This window comes from Sceloporus occidentalis, unplaced genomic scaffold (assembly GCF_023333645.1).
Source record: "Sceloporus occidentalis isolate IW3139 unplaced genomic scaffold, rSceOcc1.0.p SCAF_1, whole genome shotgun sequence".
NCBI classification, from domain to species: Eukaryota; Metazoa; Chordata; class Lepidosauria; order Squamata; family Phrynosomatidae; genus Sceloporus; species Sceloporus occidentalis.
The window spans coordinates 126730825-126747314 of NW_028316981.1; the positions used below are offsets into that span (position 1 = coordinate 126730825).

General features: G+C 38.6%; 1 protein-coding gene across 1 annotated transcript in view; it reads left to right on the forward strand.

The window, feature by feature from the left end:
* GAS7 (growth arrest specific 7) overlaps positions 1-15824 on the forward strand; it is a 189598-nt gene extending 173774 nt beyond the window's left edge. The window contains exons 8-14 of the mRNA XM_089534729.1: positions 3001-3075; positions 8336-8414; positions 9661-9789; positions 9964-10087; positions 11639-11718; positions 14491-14589; positions 15133-15824. Of these exons, the coding sequence (XP_089390855.1) occupies positions 3001-3075; positions 8336-8414; positions 9661-9789; positions 9964-10087; positions 11639-11718; positions 14491-14589; positions 15133-15246 (700 nt within the window). The 3' untranslated portion in view covers positions 15247-15824. The remainder of the gene's footprint in view (positions 1-3000; positions 3076-8335; positions 8415-9660; positions 9790-9963; positions 10088-11638; positions 11719-14490; positions 14590-15132) is intronic.
* Positions 15825-16490: the final 666 nt, after the last annotated feature.

Consider the following 16490-nt stretch of genomic DNA (forward strand, 5'->3'; position numbering starts at 1 on the left):
TATTGTCTTAATTTTGCACACAAAGAGTACAGTGGAGTACATTCTCTTAAAAGCATTAGCATCTAAGATAGCACTCAAGCCTTTTTACCAAGAGTCTTTCATGCTAAAAGAAGCCAGATCATCCATAAAATCAAGATACTGTAGATATTTGCAGCTAAACCTTTTAATTTCTATTTGATTTATTGATTTCTGGTTTGAGTATTGATTCATCAAAAGGAAGAAGCCCAATTATCCCAGTTCCAATAAAGCTGCACATCTTAAAATATGTGAAAGTAAATGAAAAGAATATCTGAATTTGTTTCCCAAATTTGAGGTGAGAGCCAACATACAGGTCCTGAAGTCAATATAAGCCTTGCTTTTTCCAGAGCTGGATATGTGATGGCTTATCTTTGTCATCAAGATGATAGTGATTTAAAAGATATTGGAGTGGGAAGATTTTTTTGCCATACTTTTCAGAGCTTAAAATTCTTGTGGAGAAGTGGTTTGAACCGGGGTTTAGTGATGTGGGGGCAGTAATGATGATGGTGGTGGTGATGATCATTGGTGGTGATGATGATGATGATGATGATGATGATGATGATGATGATATTTATGGCTTACCCACCTCTCCCCATGGATCAAGGCAGGGAACAACAATTAACAAATACGCAACTTCAGTTAAAAACATATCAGTTGTGAGGTACAAGCTAAGATGCTGTCCCTCAGAAAGGAATACAAAAAACTAATAAAATCAAAGAAACAAAATTATGCCACATCAATGTGGGCAGGTTTAGAGTTAGCCGCAAAGAGTCACAATTCAGCTATATTTTGGCATTCTGTCTCAGGAATCCCATGTCTTAAAACAATCCACATTTAAAATTCACAATTTAAAACCCAACTGGATATGCTAGAAGAGACTGGTATTTATTGCTGTTTTAAATTCAAACAGTATATTCTGCTGTCGAATCTCTTCTGGCACGTCATCCCACAGTGTAAGAGCAGCTGAAGAAAAAGTCCTTTGGCTGATCGTTGCCAACCTAGTTCTGGCTGACTGGAGGAAATGTCCATCAGGGAACAAGAGTGTACTGGGCAGATTATAAGGGAAGAGATGATCCCATAGGCATTGATGATGCATTGATGGCATTGCCCTCATTAAGAATTTTGTCCCCCCACCATGAAATTTGCCTTCAGTCCCCAAATTTCTAGCATTGCAGTTGAAAATTTAGAACTACAGTTGCCCCTTTATTTTCACATGGAATCCATTCTGGATCCCCCAAGAAAACAGAAAATCGCCAATATCAGTCCCTATTGACTCCAGTGGTGGTGCATTCCTGTGCGTGCTGCCGTACACATGCCCCAGATGCACACCACATTGCGTCACCCTCCGTTTATCCCTCATGTATTTTCAAGGGATGTGAACTCCAAGTTTAAACATTCAAAGGAAAGGTTATTGTAAAATCCTGTGAAACTTTAACATCAACACTCAACAAACTTTCTAAAGCATAGTACTTGCACAAGGAAGCTCTTTTCTGTGTGTACACTTTGTATGCCCCAGGACTCATCTTTGGTACGTCTACAGCTGTGTGAGAAAATCCATTCTCTACTCTGATATCTGTTGACATCACACAGTCATTCAGTGCTTCATTAGAGAAAGCAAATTTAGTAATCTTGGTGTTTGAAAGTTAACATATTTGAAGGAATTTCATGTGAACAATTTCTCCATAGGTTTGCAGAGAAAACACAGCAGATTAGTTTTTATTAACAGTTCAAATCATTATAGTAGGATAACTTGCACACTATGTTTTTATTTCTTAACCATTAGTTACAATTTATTGTATTGTATTATAAATGTATTTGCTTTTTTAGACATTTCTAAATATACTTTTTAATTACAAAGCATTAATTGGAGGATGGGCTTTGTTATTACCGTATATACTGTGTCAACCTCATGCATAAATCAGGGGCAGGTTTTGGGGCCAAAATTATGGATTTTGATATGACCCATGGATAAGTTGAGGGTAAAACCTAGGTGCATGTACAAAAGATCTAAAGGACAAAACAAAGAAAAACAATGCTTTAAGCAGAGGCTAGATTACCATCTGCTGGGGATGCTTTGATTTGGATTTCCTGCATGGCAGGGGGTTGGACTGGATGGCCCGTGCGGTCTCTTCCAACTCTATGATTCTATGAATGCTGACGAACTTACAGAATTCCAACAGATATAACTGTTTGTGCTCACACTAAAGTCTGGATGGATAAGAGAATAGAAGGGGGCCAGTGCTTCCAAGACAGATTATGCTCTTGCCTTTCACCAGGGGTTCCCTTTTTTATAACAGTTAAGGTACAGGACTTACACTGACCCATGGATAAGTCGATCCAGGTTTTTGGAGAATATACAGGACTTGTGAAAATCTTTTCCAGTACAAGTTTCTTTTATAGTTATTGATAACCCTTCTACCCCCTCTCAATTTTTTCTGCACCCCCCACCCCTGTGAAAATTCTCATGCTTACATCCTTGGATTCAAAATTGTTTCAAGTTCAATATTCTGGGATGGCAAGATGGTAGGGCATAATTTTATTCAGTTCACAGTGTTCAATTTCCAGTGGCACAGAGATGTGTTCCTGGAAAGCCCTTATAAGCCTGATTAATTGTTTAAGCTGGAAAGCTACATAGTGGCCACAGAGTTTTTTTAAAATAGAAACTCTGCATTTTTTACTCCATGAATTATTTTAAACATATAGGATTGAGTGAGACAAAATCTGATGTAAACCCTGTTGGAATGGTTTGAAAAGGGTAAGTCGAAGATTGATTATTTCACCACTCACTGGTATGTACTAGACTACCATGAATTAGATGAGAATGTGAATAATCATTCAGTCTGATGAAGTTTGCAGGTAAAAATATATTGGAAAACTATGTGTTCCCAAGGGATCATTTTTGAAATCTGCTTTAGTTTATTGCACTGTGAGATTCTGTTCTTCTAAATAATAAACTTCTGCTGGCATCATTACACTCTACAGGATAAAAATTGAAGAGGAATATGCCAAGAACTTGTCCAAACTATCACAAAGCTCCTTGGCTGCCCAGGAAGAAGGGTAAGTGTATATTCTTGCACCTCTAGTGGCCAAAGGAGATCCCATCTTAATGCAAAACCTGTTTCTTTATTTAGATATAATTTTCCCTTACTTCCTTCTGGGAACTACGCTAAGCTGTCTGTTTTTGTCCCCCTTTGGGCACCGGCACATCACTAAGGACCTTATCACATTACAAAAGTAAGATAAGAGTCAGCAAGTAGAAGCAGCTTTCTGTTTACATCTGCACAGGCCCTCAGAACTTTCCATTCTATTGCTGAGGGAGATGATGGTAAACACATTCCTTTTGTCCTGCTGGAAATGTCTGTTTGGCAAGAAAGTACTGTGACATCATGTGGGGAGGTAAGATGAAAGCCATTTCTATCTCACTGCCTCTCATCTTACTTTTGTAATGTAATAATTGGTCATTAAGAAATAAGAAATGATTTCCTGTTACCTCATTTCATGTTCAGAAGACCATATATTGGGCCAGTATTGACTCATTGCAGAGTAGTTACAGCCCAGGTAGTGATGTTATCTGAGAAAAATGGATTGAATGAATGATTCAGTCAATCAGCTCACACAGAAAGATGTGCTGGCCTACATTTCAGGCACCCCTCTATGGATGTGACACAATAATGAGAATACCAGTAGTACATCATCTTCAAAATAGGCAATATGACTGGAAAAGGAATCTGGTTACTATGAGGAAGTTTTTAAAAAAACACCAGCAAAACAGCTAAGGGGTAAAATTCCTCCCTTGCTCCATTAACTGGCTATCAGCTGTTAATGTTGGCAGAAAAAAGGCAAAGAAGTACAGGGAGGGATTGGATCTTGGCACCTGGATTTTAATATCAGAGGAAGTTCTGTTCCAGAGCCAATTGGCACTCCTGACTGGCCAAGGCCAAGATGCCTTCTGTGGCAGCAACCCAATAGTGTGGCTAAGCAGATGGCTATCTACTAAATATCTTCTTTTATCTCTCTTACCCACCCTTGCTTGGATATGGTAGACAGAACCTCTGGGAAGCATTGACATATTCGAATGAACAGATTGAATAAGAATCAACAACAAAATACTGTGGCATAAATCCAATTGTTAGGCGTGGCTAGAATAGACCCATTGAATCATAGATCTTACATAAGTTCTCATTACAAAGTTCCCATTGATTGGAATTAGACCTTGACTACAAGGGGCTAGTAGCATTTTGTTTGTATTTATGCTAGCATTTCTTCAAAAAAGCAGGCAGTAGTATTGGAGTGTAATATTTGTTTCTGGTCACCATAATTCAATAAAGATGTTGGTGAAGATTCAGAGCAAGCCAAAGAGGTAAGATAATACTGTAGAAGCCAAATCTAATGAGAAAAATATTATAGAAAACATATTTCTGGTTCCTCTAAGAAAAACTAAGCCAACAGTTAAAAATTCTTTCTGGCCTTTTTTCAGTCACACATATTGTTCCTATACCTGTGGAGATTAACACCTCGGAAGTGTCTAGAAATCCAATAAAAACAGGAGCTGGTAGACATCCATCCTTTAAAGATATATATGGATACCTGGAAGGGCACACAAGGACCTTCCTACTCAGTTATTTTTTATTGCTACATATCACGGGCAGCAGAGATAAGAATTTCTTCTTTTCTTGGACTTTTTGGAGCTTTTGACAAATTGTCAGTTCAAATTAGTATTTAGGTTTTTTTCAGGGTTTGTATTCCACCCAACCCCCTTTCACTCTTCATTTATTGAGTTGTTAGACCATTGTCATTTTATGGTACAGAATGTTTTCTCCCAAAAGTAATGAGTCTTTGAGGGGAGAATCTCCAGAATCTCTGACAGTTACAAATATCTTTTCAGGCCAGAGGATAACAATAAGTTAGGTTTGTTTATATTTTGCTTGGTGTTTCCATGGGTCCAAATTGATGTAGTTTGGGAAGAAGAGGATCAGTTCCTCCTCTACCAACTGAAAAAGGCAATAGAAGAATCAGATTAATATTTCAGGGAGAAGTTCAGCACTAGGAATTACAAGAGCCGTTCAGCAATTGGACAAGGATGCTAGAGACGTTAAATATTCTCATTTCTTACCCATTTCAGTCCTGTACAAATATTAGATAGAGATTTAATCAATCTACACAGGCATTTTTAGATACTGAAGTGGGGTGCTGTCTTGCAGTAGGATGTTGATTACATTTCCTTTCTGGTCAGTCCATTACACTGACATGAACTTTTAATTCAGTTTTCATTATTTGTAGCTCAGTCTCTTAGATTTCACAATATTTCTGATGAAGTGGGCTCTGGTTCATAAAAGATTTTCCAATAATAAATTTATTAGCATGAAATCCAATGTTACACAAGCCAACTTCCACTTGGACAATGATTTGTGCCCCTTGTTCTCTGTGGTTCCAGATATAAATGATAGTTCATTTGTCAGCTCTTTTTTTTTTTTCTCTTCCCACCTACACATAAAAGAGCATCAATGTCCATTATTTTCTGCTTCAGGGGTGGAGTAGGGGACAAACAGAATTTTGAAGAGCTATGGTGATAGCAAAAAAACTGGAAAAGTGTGTTTGTTTTGTGGATATATGTGCCAAACTATTGGATTAAGGGAAATGCAAAAATAATGCTAAGTGTAAATCTAGAACAGATTTCTTGGTGCCAGTTTGTAATAGGAAGATTTGTGTACCTAGTTGGCTTTCTATTACTGGCACATTGCTGAATATAATATATTCGTTCTTGAAGTTATTTATGTTTTAGAATCTATATATGATTTTTAATTTTTATTTTGATAACTTAAAATATGTTTATCAAGAAAAGCAGATAAACTGTGATGCTTAAATGTAATTGTTAGTCCCTATTAGAGAAGAGCAGACTCACTGAACGAAAAGGATTTTCAGATTTTCATTTGCATCAGTTCCATTAATCTTCTCTACTTGGGACTGTCAACTACATTTAATACTTTGTCACTTTCCCGTTTTTCTGATTTTCTTCCATAATGGCATTCATGGTGGAGGTCATTGGGATCTGACCTAATTTAGATTTGCTTAACCTCTGCAAGTTGGAGGTCATCTTGAAGCTTCACACCATGCTTCAGTCTGCAAGATATCACAGGAAGAGGTCACAATTGCTGCCTGTTGAGGATTTGCTTTTGGGTTCTTACTCTGTTGTGGGTTGAAGGCGAACAGAATCTCTCCATGTTAGGCATACCTCTTTCATTCTTTTCTTTCCAGAGCTAGGATGTGGCCTCATGATCTGAATGTAGCTGCTACTGTCATGCCTAACCTTTTAAGAGCTTCAAAATAATTTATACACATTATTTCAGTAATTATGCCAGCAAACATGTAAGGTAGCTTGCTTGCTTGCTTGCTTGCTTGCTTGCTTATTTATTTACTTACTTACTTACTTATTTATTTATTTATTTATTTATTTATTTATTTAATATTATTATGAAAGGGTCCATTACCTTGTACTGTCCTACATGCAATATTAATTTTAATGCCAATACCTTAGAATTCTCCTTGGGGTTAGAAAATACCCCAAAACTCACTATTGCAAATTGGATTTTTTAGTTTGGGTGCATGAGGATTAGCCACTATATCACACTACACTCTCCTGAGATTGTAGACATTTTTACTTGGAAGATCTGATAAAAGTAGTTTAATTTCTTTTCTGAGTGAATTAATTGCATTCTCTATCCTATGGCATCACTCAGGTTGGTGTCAGCTAATGCGGTAACTAATGGGAGTTTATCCCACAGGCCCCTGGAATGGACCTTATGGGGTCAGAATGAGTGGGGGATGCATTTTACCACACACAAGAATCCCCATTCTGTTCCGTTCTATTTCCTTCCGTTCCGTTCCCCATCCATCCCACAGGAGGTGATTTTTGAGAACTGTTCAGTAACCGTTCTCAAAAATTGCCTCCTGTGGGACGGATGGGGAACAGAGCAGAAGGGAACAGAATGGAACAGAATGGGGACTTTTGTGTGCGGTAAAATGCGTTCCCCACTCATTCCACACTCATTTCCGGCCCCTTTCGTTCCGTTCCCAATCCATCCCGGTGCGATAAACTTCATGGTGTCACTCCCACAATTATCTCCTCCCACAACAAAACATACAGAATCCTTAGTAATGTTTTTTATGTTAATGTTACCCATAAATTGCTGTTCCCATACGTGATTGAATATAATGGTAATAGTTGTGACATAAACAATTAGCAAAATTAAAATTATACCTTTAAATTACAATATCATATGCACAGCCTAAATGTATTTACATGTACATCATTCCAAGTTGTTAAAGTGAAAATTTGATAAGATGTGATGTTTTTAAGAAAATTGTAAAAGAATTTTTAAAAATATTATTTTAAAAAATAAGTTTTTTTAATGAAATAGGGCCTTTCTTTTTTCCTCCAACTGAGCCTCAACCCACTCACACCATCTTTTCTGCATTTGAAAGATGCAGGCGAATGCCACAGCCCATTTCTGCCAAAAGGCAGATGTCTGGGAAGCAGTGATATCAACCCCTGTTAGGGTGTCGCTTGGTGTGGCCCACACCCCCTAGTAATGACCTGTCTCTGTGTTGTCTTTGTTCAACTATTTGATATGTCTTAATTTTATATGCGACTTTACAAAAATACTTAATCAAAGTACCTCAACTTTCATTAAAGCCATTAAACATTCATTGCAGTTAAAGACAGTCAACTCTAAATATATTGAGTGTCCAACAAAGAAATTCTCTGGAACTAATTAACATTTCACAGCTACTTTATATACTGTATTTCTGTCCATGGATAGATGCCCCCTTTAGTACAGTATTTTGAAAATATAATTTTATCCACACATGTCATTAGTGGCAAGAGTCATTAGTTTCCTCTACTGAATGAGTTGAAGCACAAATAAGAGCACAGGTGAATAAAAGGCAGTGGTTTATCTCAAATGAATGGTAATTACAAGCCTAAACATAGCTAAGGGACTGCGAGAGCAAGTTATTAATTCTGTGCTGGCAGGATCCGGGGGGGGGGGGGGGGGGGAGGATGAGATTTCTCTGGAGACATCCATGATTATCTTCTTCCCTGTTTGTGAATAAGAACATGAGCCTGGAGAGAAAGATTATGTAGAGTAATGTTAAATTTTGTGTTTTGGTTCCATGCTCTAAGGAACTATAGTTGCTGTGATATGAAGTACGTGGAATACTGCTTCAGTTAGAAAGGGAACCTTACACTAATGAGAATCGGATGCTAATTTTTTACAAAGTAAATTTCCCTACCAATCAGATGTGTTGTGTGTTTCAGGACACTTGGCGAGTCTTGGTCTCAGCTAAAGAAAAGCCTGGCTGATGAAGCAGAGGTTCATCTCAAGTTTTCCTCCAAGGTAGTTGCTTTTGTTAATTACTGGAACTTCTTTGTGGGACTACTATGGGCTTATTATTGCCCCTTCACAAAACTGGAATACGTGGTTGTGTAAGGATTATGTTGGCAATTTTTATGGAACAGAAAAAAATCTAGCTAATTGCAATACTTGCAAGCAATTTTAAATTAACATAATCTGAGTCAGGGATTGGCAGTAAGTGCAGTGATGAAAACAATAAATTTTCTTCAGCAAACATGACTGGGAAATCCATAGTTAGCTCTCCCAAATATCTCTTTCCCTTAGAACCAATACTGACATTAATTATTCCAGGGGAAAGCAGGGAGAGGACACAATGATATTATAATGGGACCTTGTTATCTGTGGATTTGGTATTAGCATATTTCAGCATCCGTGTCTTGAAATGAAGAAATGTTTAATTTTTTGAAATGTGTGATTGACGGCAGCCAGGCTGACAAGCAGTCTCAGGACAGCAAGGAAGGCATTCTTCCTGCTTCCAATACAGGGAAAATGTAGGCATGGTGCTGAGGGGGCTTCTCCCCCCTCTTGCTGATTGAAATCCATCCCAGGATGGATCCTGCCTGTAGGTACATTTAAAATTTCAATACTGACCTGAGCATCCGTGTGCTTTTTTTTTAATCTGTGGGGGGTCCTAGAACCAAACTCCTATGGATAATGAGGGGTTACTGTAAAACTACCTGTCTTCTAGTTTCCCTTCCCTCCCTGGTAAGAGCAAAACCTATTAGGAAGATGACACTAGGAGACAGGTGGGCAGTTGGGGCCTAAGGGTTGTATCTGACTGCAAGGGCTGCATGCAGATCTCTCTTAAGGGATCAGTTCAAGCCTTTGGCAAGTGAAATCATGTGGGGTTTTTTCAAGAGTGCCTGCTAGGTAGGAGAAAAAGAAAAGGAAGATAGCAAAAAGAGAAAATAGAAACTTCTACCCACTTTTAGCTTTGGCCCTGTCCACCTGAGATAAGGTGGCCCTTGACAGAAAACAAAAGAAAAAACAAAAAACAAACCATCAACCACTACCTAGGAGAAAAGGCTTAAAATAATCCATCTCTGTGTACTGCTATTCCAGATGAAATCAGAATGCTTCCCCCCACTTGTCTGAAGAGTGTGTTGGGAGACTGGGTACTCACCGCTATTGTGTATCATACCTGGAAGACCTATGGCCAAAAGGAAAGAATCTCAGTTTCCAAAATTTAGCCATTCCTAAATGAAGTTTCTTTTATTCTTTATTTCAGCTCCAGGGTGAGGTGGAGAAACCCTTGCTCAACTTCCGTGAAAACTTTAAGAAAGACATGAAAAAGTATGACCATCATATTGCTGATTTGCGAAAACAGATGGTTAGTCGGTATGCAGCAGTAGAAAAGGTAAGTGTGTTAAAGATGAATTCAAATGATGCTTCCTTGGTTGTGTCCCTAATACAAGTTGTGCAACAAGAACACATGTTCTTTCTTCTAAGAGAGAATAAATCTTAGAAAGAGGAAATAGTAAATGAAGATTCTTTTTCCGCGAAGAATTTATGGTTATTGTTTTGTTTCAAGGCCAGAAAGGCATTATCAGAGAGACAAAAGGATTTAGAGTTGAAAACACAGCAGTTGGAGATAAAACTCACCAACAAGACGGAAGAGGAAATTAAGAAGGCTAGGCGGAAGTCGACTCAAGCTGGTGAGTATCTGATGAATGAACATAATATACAAAGACAGAGAAAGACTGTGAAGAGAGAAACTTTATTATTTTGGTTAAGGAGAAAACATAAAGGTCATAGAGCTGACCCCTATATGTAAAATAATCTCATTGAATCATAACCTTTTGGGGCAGATGAAAACTTCTGTACAGTTTCTACGCCGTTAGATGGAGAATATTTACCATACTAATTCATGTGTTCAGGTGCTAGGGATATATTCCAGATTTAGTTGCCCCCCCCCCCCCCCCCGTTACTTTTTCATACTTTCATCTTTAAAATATATGAAGGGCAAAATAAGGGAGAGTGGCCAAAGGTCAGTACTGTGAGTGACAGAAATAAATCCAGCACATGTATTAGCAATTGTATCATGTATTAGCAATGAAACTAGTCAGCCATTGAGTATTGTGACTGTTCGTGATACTGTGAAGACATTGGGGGGTCAAGTATTTGTGTGTTACAGAGACCAAGCAGAGCTGGGCCTGGCCTTTGTATTTTTCAAGTGGCGATTCCTCATATTTGAATCTGAGAAAATGCATGCTGTCTGAGTTCATACACTAGGTGGCAGGAGAGGCGTTCAAGACAGCCTGTGATTCAAGAATTGTGCAATGAGGCATGTGTGTGCTCTGATCTGGCTCTTCTCAGGCCATGCCTTTGACAGCTTAGGTTATAGCAGCATTAGGAAGATTGACACAGAGGACATGATCCACCTCTGGATTGTTGCTGGCAGAACAATAGAGTCTAGTAAAAACAGAAGAGGGCACTTCCTTCTCCACACTTCAGCTTCCAATAAGCTCTGAAAACTAGCTATGGAGGGTCAAGAAACCCTCTAGAGCTAATTTTTTCAGCTGGTACAGATTGCTGTAGAAGAGAGGAACAAACGGTTGTGATGGCCATAAAGCAAGCATACAGAAGCCATAAAGCAAGCATGCTTTTTTCCAGTTGATACATGGCAAATCTGAGAGTCGGGAGGAAGATTTGCCCATTACCACTTTAATTCCTCCCCCACTTTTTCCCCAACTTGTGATTTTGTTTCTTGATTCATTTTTAACTGGATTTTCCAAAATTAGGGAACAGTATTTTTCCCCTTTGTTCCCTAACACAGTTTCTGAATGTTTTCATGATTCTTAGCCACTGAGGCCAGGGAAACTTGGGGAGATTCTCTTGAAGGGAGAGGAAGACACTCATGGGAGGTAGGCAACTGTGGAGTTGGAATCTTATTTTTCAGTGTTTAATATTTCAGTGTTTAATATTAGTGGCTAACCAGGCATGCTGTTCATCTGGTTCAGTTTGCAGTTCTTGTTTCTTGAAAGCCCTGTTTCACTACCAGTAATGCTGGAGAGAGCACCGTTCACTTCTTTCTTAATCAGTTTGAATTAGCTACACTAGGAATTCATGGTGGTTCTCTAGGGTCTGAACACCTTGCATGTAGAAACTTGTGAGTGACTGCACTTTAACTTATCATTATCCTTTTGGGTGTGGGAGATGTTTGCCACAATGACTAACTGATGTTTTGTTGTTTGATTTTTTTTCAGGAGATGATCTGATGCGCTGTGTGGACCTGTATAATCAATCTCAGTCAAAGTGGTTTGAAGAAATGGTGACCACCTCTCTGGTATGTCACATCGAGTTTTGCTTTTCTTATTGCAGTCCTGTTGACCAGCACCACCACTCCAGTATAAGTGGCAGTGGCATGTGTGACAATTGCAGCATCAGAGGAAAATCCTCACATGCACAGTGAGGCGATGGGCCAGGTGGAACAACAGAGAAAGCCATCTGACTCCTGGCAGGGCAGTTTTGTGTGGCAACAGAAACAATTTTTCTACTTCATCCCCTTCTCCCTCTGGTACTAGTGCACTACACCAATATAATGGACCATTACACTGGCGTTTGTTGTTGTTTTTAACTGCCCTCAAATCGACTCCAACTCATGGTGGTTCTGTAGGGTCTGAACACTTTGCATGTGGATGAGAAATCTCCAAGATCCCCTATCCTCCACTGCTTTGCTTAAGTCCTATTGATTTAGGCCTGATTGAGTCTGTCCATCTGGAATGTGGTCTCCCTCTCTTTCTGCTACCCTTTACCTTTCCTAGCATTATTGCCTTTTCTAATGAGTCATGCCTTCTCATGATGCACCAAAGTTCAACAGCCTCAGTGTGATCATTGTGGCTTCCAGGGAGATTTCAGGCATGATCTGTTCAAGAACCAATCTGTTTGTCTTTTTGGATGTCCATGGTACCCTCAGCACTCTTCTGCAGGACCACATCTCAAAAGAGTTGATTTTCTTCTTATTGGCTTTCTTCACTATCCAGCTCTCAAATCCGAACAGGATGCTGGGAAATGCAGTGGCTTCGACAATCTGCACTTTAGTTCTCAGTTGTATATCTTTACTCTTTAGGCTTTTGTCTGGTTCTTTCATAGAAAAAAACTGTTACACTGGCATAACACACTAATAAAATTTATGCCATTTTGTTTTCAAAAGTACATTCTTTGTACTTTTATACAGAAGCAAAAATTTCCCTAACTTCTCTAGGAAAACATTTCTTCTTGAAAACATTAATGGTGCACACTTTTCCTGGTAGTATTTCTTTGATTCTGTGATTTGACGAGAGAGAATTTGTTCTTTAAAAAAAAAGAATGTGCACACACAAACAAATCACATGAATCAAATCCCTTTGGAACCAGTGTACTTTATGGTAAAAATGGTAAGCAGTGGCTATTCTGAAGTATTTGTGCAAGGATTTAATACCATGAACAGATATTTTTTGCTGACGTGTGAAAAAAATGAGCAATATGCTAAATATAAGTGAATGGTGAAAGGCACAATGTCTGTTAAGTGCCAGCAGTCTGAAGCATATGAAGTGGTGTCTGATTTTGTAACTAGAATTCTGAGAGAATCAGAATTTTCCATTGCTATCATATGTGGAATAAAGATGCCATATGCCTAAGATTTATCTTATTATAGATAAAAACTAGCTGGCCTCCCTGAAAATGTCACATGTTATTGATACATAATTCTTTCTCTCAGAATCAAATCTATTTTTAGATACATCATGCTTTCTCTAAGAATCATAACTATATTTTTCAGATATGTGTCTCCTTATTGGAGGCTATATTGTCACACCTTCTTTCATGGTACAGGTGTCTTTTGATTAATAAGCCAGCGCATCATATGATGAAGCCACTTGGGTGTTCCTTGAAAAAAATAAGCATTAGGTCTACCAAAGCTCTGCTTTTAAGACTTTGGCTCTTGTTGTCTCTCTCTCTTTTTAAACTTTATTTTTACATACATACATACATACATACATATTTACACACACACACACATACACATACATACACACACATAAAAATAAAAAAAATTCTAAAACAGATGCTTCTAATAGTCTCATGAAAGTAGGATTACATTCTGCTGATCCTGCCCTGTCTTATAAGTCATTCTTCAGACATCTCCTTTACCTTCAAACCAAAAGAAACCCATACGTTTTACTTATATAAATATCATAATCCTAATATACTACTTTTATTTAACTTCCTAAAGTCGTCTCAATAGTTAGTCCTATATATTGTTAGCTCCTTGACTTATTCTCTGTCTTTATCAAAATATACTACAAAATCATCTATAAACTATGCCACAATTTTTTTCATAATAATTCTAGGTGTCTAGAAACTTTTTTTTTTTACTTGTTTCTGCTTTTTTCTCCTTCTACCCATTTCTGGGTACAAGCTTCAATTACAGGGAACCAATCTTCCTCTGTTTGATTAACATCTTTATTGTTCAAAAGAGCTGTCAACTTATCCATATCTTTCATCTCCAATACCTTCAATAACCAGTCGTCTAGGCTCGGTATATCATTATTCTTCCATTTTTCTGCTAGTGTCAATCTCGCAGCTGTGATTAGATACAGCAGTATTCACCAGTGTTTCCTTTCAATTTGTGGCGGCAATTTATTTAACATGTTTAGGAGATAAATTTCTGAGCTTGTTGTCTATCTTTTGAATGTCTATGCATTTAGTATTTTAAATTCTGTTGCCACACCGAAAGATGGGTAATTATTTCCCCATGCCACAACTCTGTCACTCCCTTCACCCCATACTGTATAATCTGACATGCATGTGAACAGGAAAACCTCTTCCTTAAGCTTTTAGTGCCTGTGTTTTATTGTTCATTATTACAGTAGCCATTATGTTCTGAGAGGACCCATTACAGAACCACGAATTGACTTTCCATATTATCAGGAATGACAGAAGGAAAATCTTCTTCTGAAACTGCCCTGATGGCAATAATAAAGCCCTTAATCATTGAAAAATACTTTTCATCTGATCTCCCATGAAGTTTCTTATCATCCCTGTCCATTAATGAAGATGTTTTATTCTTCTCTTTCAGGAACTTGAGAGGCTAGAGGTGGAGAGAGTGGAGATGATTCGGCAGCACCTTTGCCAATATACACAGTTGCGGCATGAGACAGACATGTTCAACCAAAGTGTGAGTTTTTCAGTATTTCCGTAAGCCTGCTGTGATTCTGATGCTGTACACCTAAATCCAGTTTCTAGTCACAGCTAGAGCAGGCCTATTTAAAAAATGAAATGCATGTATTTGTGAATAGAATAATCAGGGTTTTCCAGTGAGGCAGTGAGTCTAGTCTTGTTAAGATGAGCAACTAGGTTTAGGGTTTAAAGTTGTGTGGCATCCACAAATTTCTGACGTAGGTGATTGAACTGATACTGCAAATAGCTTGGAAAAATAAATGGTCTCTTAAAGTATACTGTCTGACTGGTCTTAATATCCATGCCCTACTCTTTGGCTCCTGTTGACATGGCACTCTTGATAGCAGAAATCCAAAATTCAAGCCTGGTGTCACCTATGTGCATTTAAAAATTTAATAATTGTTAATTCCATTAAGTCTGAAATTCAGGAAGTATTTCTTTAAAATTTTAGCAGAGGGAACAAAGCAGCTATAAATTAGGTTTTCATTCGTTCTTTGAAAATAATAATACTGCTGTTCTTTCTGTGCTGTTGTTCTTTTAGACGGTAGAACCTGTGGATCAGTTGCTTCAGAAAGTGGATCCAGCCAAAGACAGGGAACTGTGGGTCAAAGAACACAAAACTGGTGATATCAGACCTGTGGATATGGAGATATAGACTGCTGCCACTGGTTGTAAGTGGTGGGGTTCTCTCGCTCAGCCAAGTTCGAAGGGAGTTCTGTAAAGCCTCAAGAAGGAGAGGCAGGAGAGATGTCCCACTGTCAGCTTCCTTATATATTTATTATTGCCTGTAGGGACTATTTCTGTCATGTTCCTTCATTATTTCATTCCCTGTTGTGCTATGCCTTAAACATCAAACATTCCAGGGTTGTACTGCTGGACCTGTTTTCCTGGTACAAAGAGAGTTTTGCTGTTCTGTGATTAACTATTCTGTGCTACTCTCCTTGCATGATGCTCTCTGTTTTGTACAGTAACATTAAGACACTGTAAGCCTCTGCCAAATGTATGAAGTGGCGAATTTGAATGTGGAAACAGAGAGATTATCGTGAGGATTGCCACTGAATTGTATGGGAGTAAGGAAACCGTTATGAAGACCACACCTTCCCTCCCCCTATGGTCTGTGAAACAGAATTCATAATGCTTACCTACCTCACAGGGTTGTTGTGAGGATAACAGTAAAACATGTACAATATTTGAAAAAAAAAACAAATATAAATACAAACGTTGCTGCAAGGTTGTAATGGAATAGTTTTGATTATGTCAGTAAACGAAGGAAATGAAGTAATGGGTTAGGAGAAAGAGCACCCAAAGAAGAGCTGAATGAGTTTGCCCCTTTTTGTACTCTCTCAGGGCTTGAACAGACTGGCAATTTGAACTGGCTTCCCAGTGGTGTGGAGGCCTGGTGACCACATGCCCCGACTCCACCCCAATCCAGCTTCATGCTGCCTGCCCGACCAAACAGCAGGCAGCATTGGGGCATTCCTATGGTGCAGCAACCAGACGCCATATGCCACAGGAGCACGGAAGAGCCGCAGCGGCAGCAAAAAGTGCACTTCTTTTCTGGCCCAAAAAGGAACTGCATTTTGCTGCTCCTTTTTGATCCAAAAAAATGCCAGATCAGGGCCCCGATCCAGTGCTCAAAGGGGTACCCCTTTACAGCCATCTGTTTCGGCCTTCATTTTATCCTGCTATTTTAACTTATTCATTCCTCAAGGCACGTACCATGGAAATGATCTGAGAATTGCAGCCATTACCCTCCAGCTGAAAAGAAAGGCCCTCCAGTGACTAGATTTAAGGCAGCATTTCTTAAGACTTGATTGTTGTACAGCAGGTACTTCTCAAAGGACCTTTGAATGCTTCACTTGGAAAATTGTCACCACATCAAATTGATGAAAGCATAAC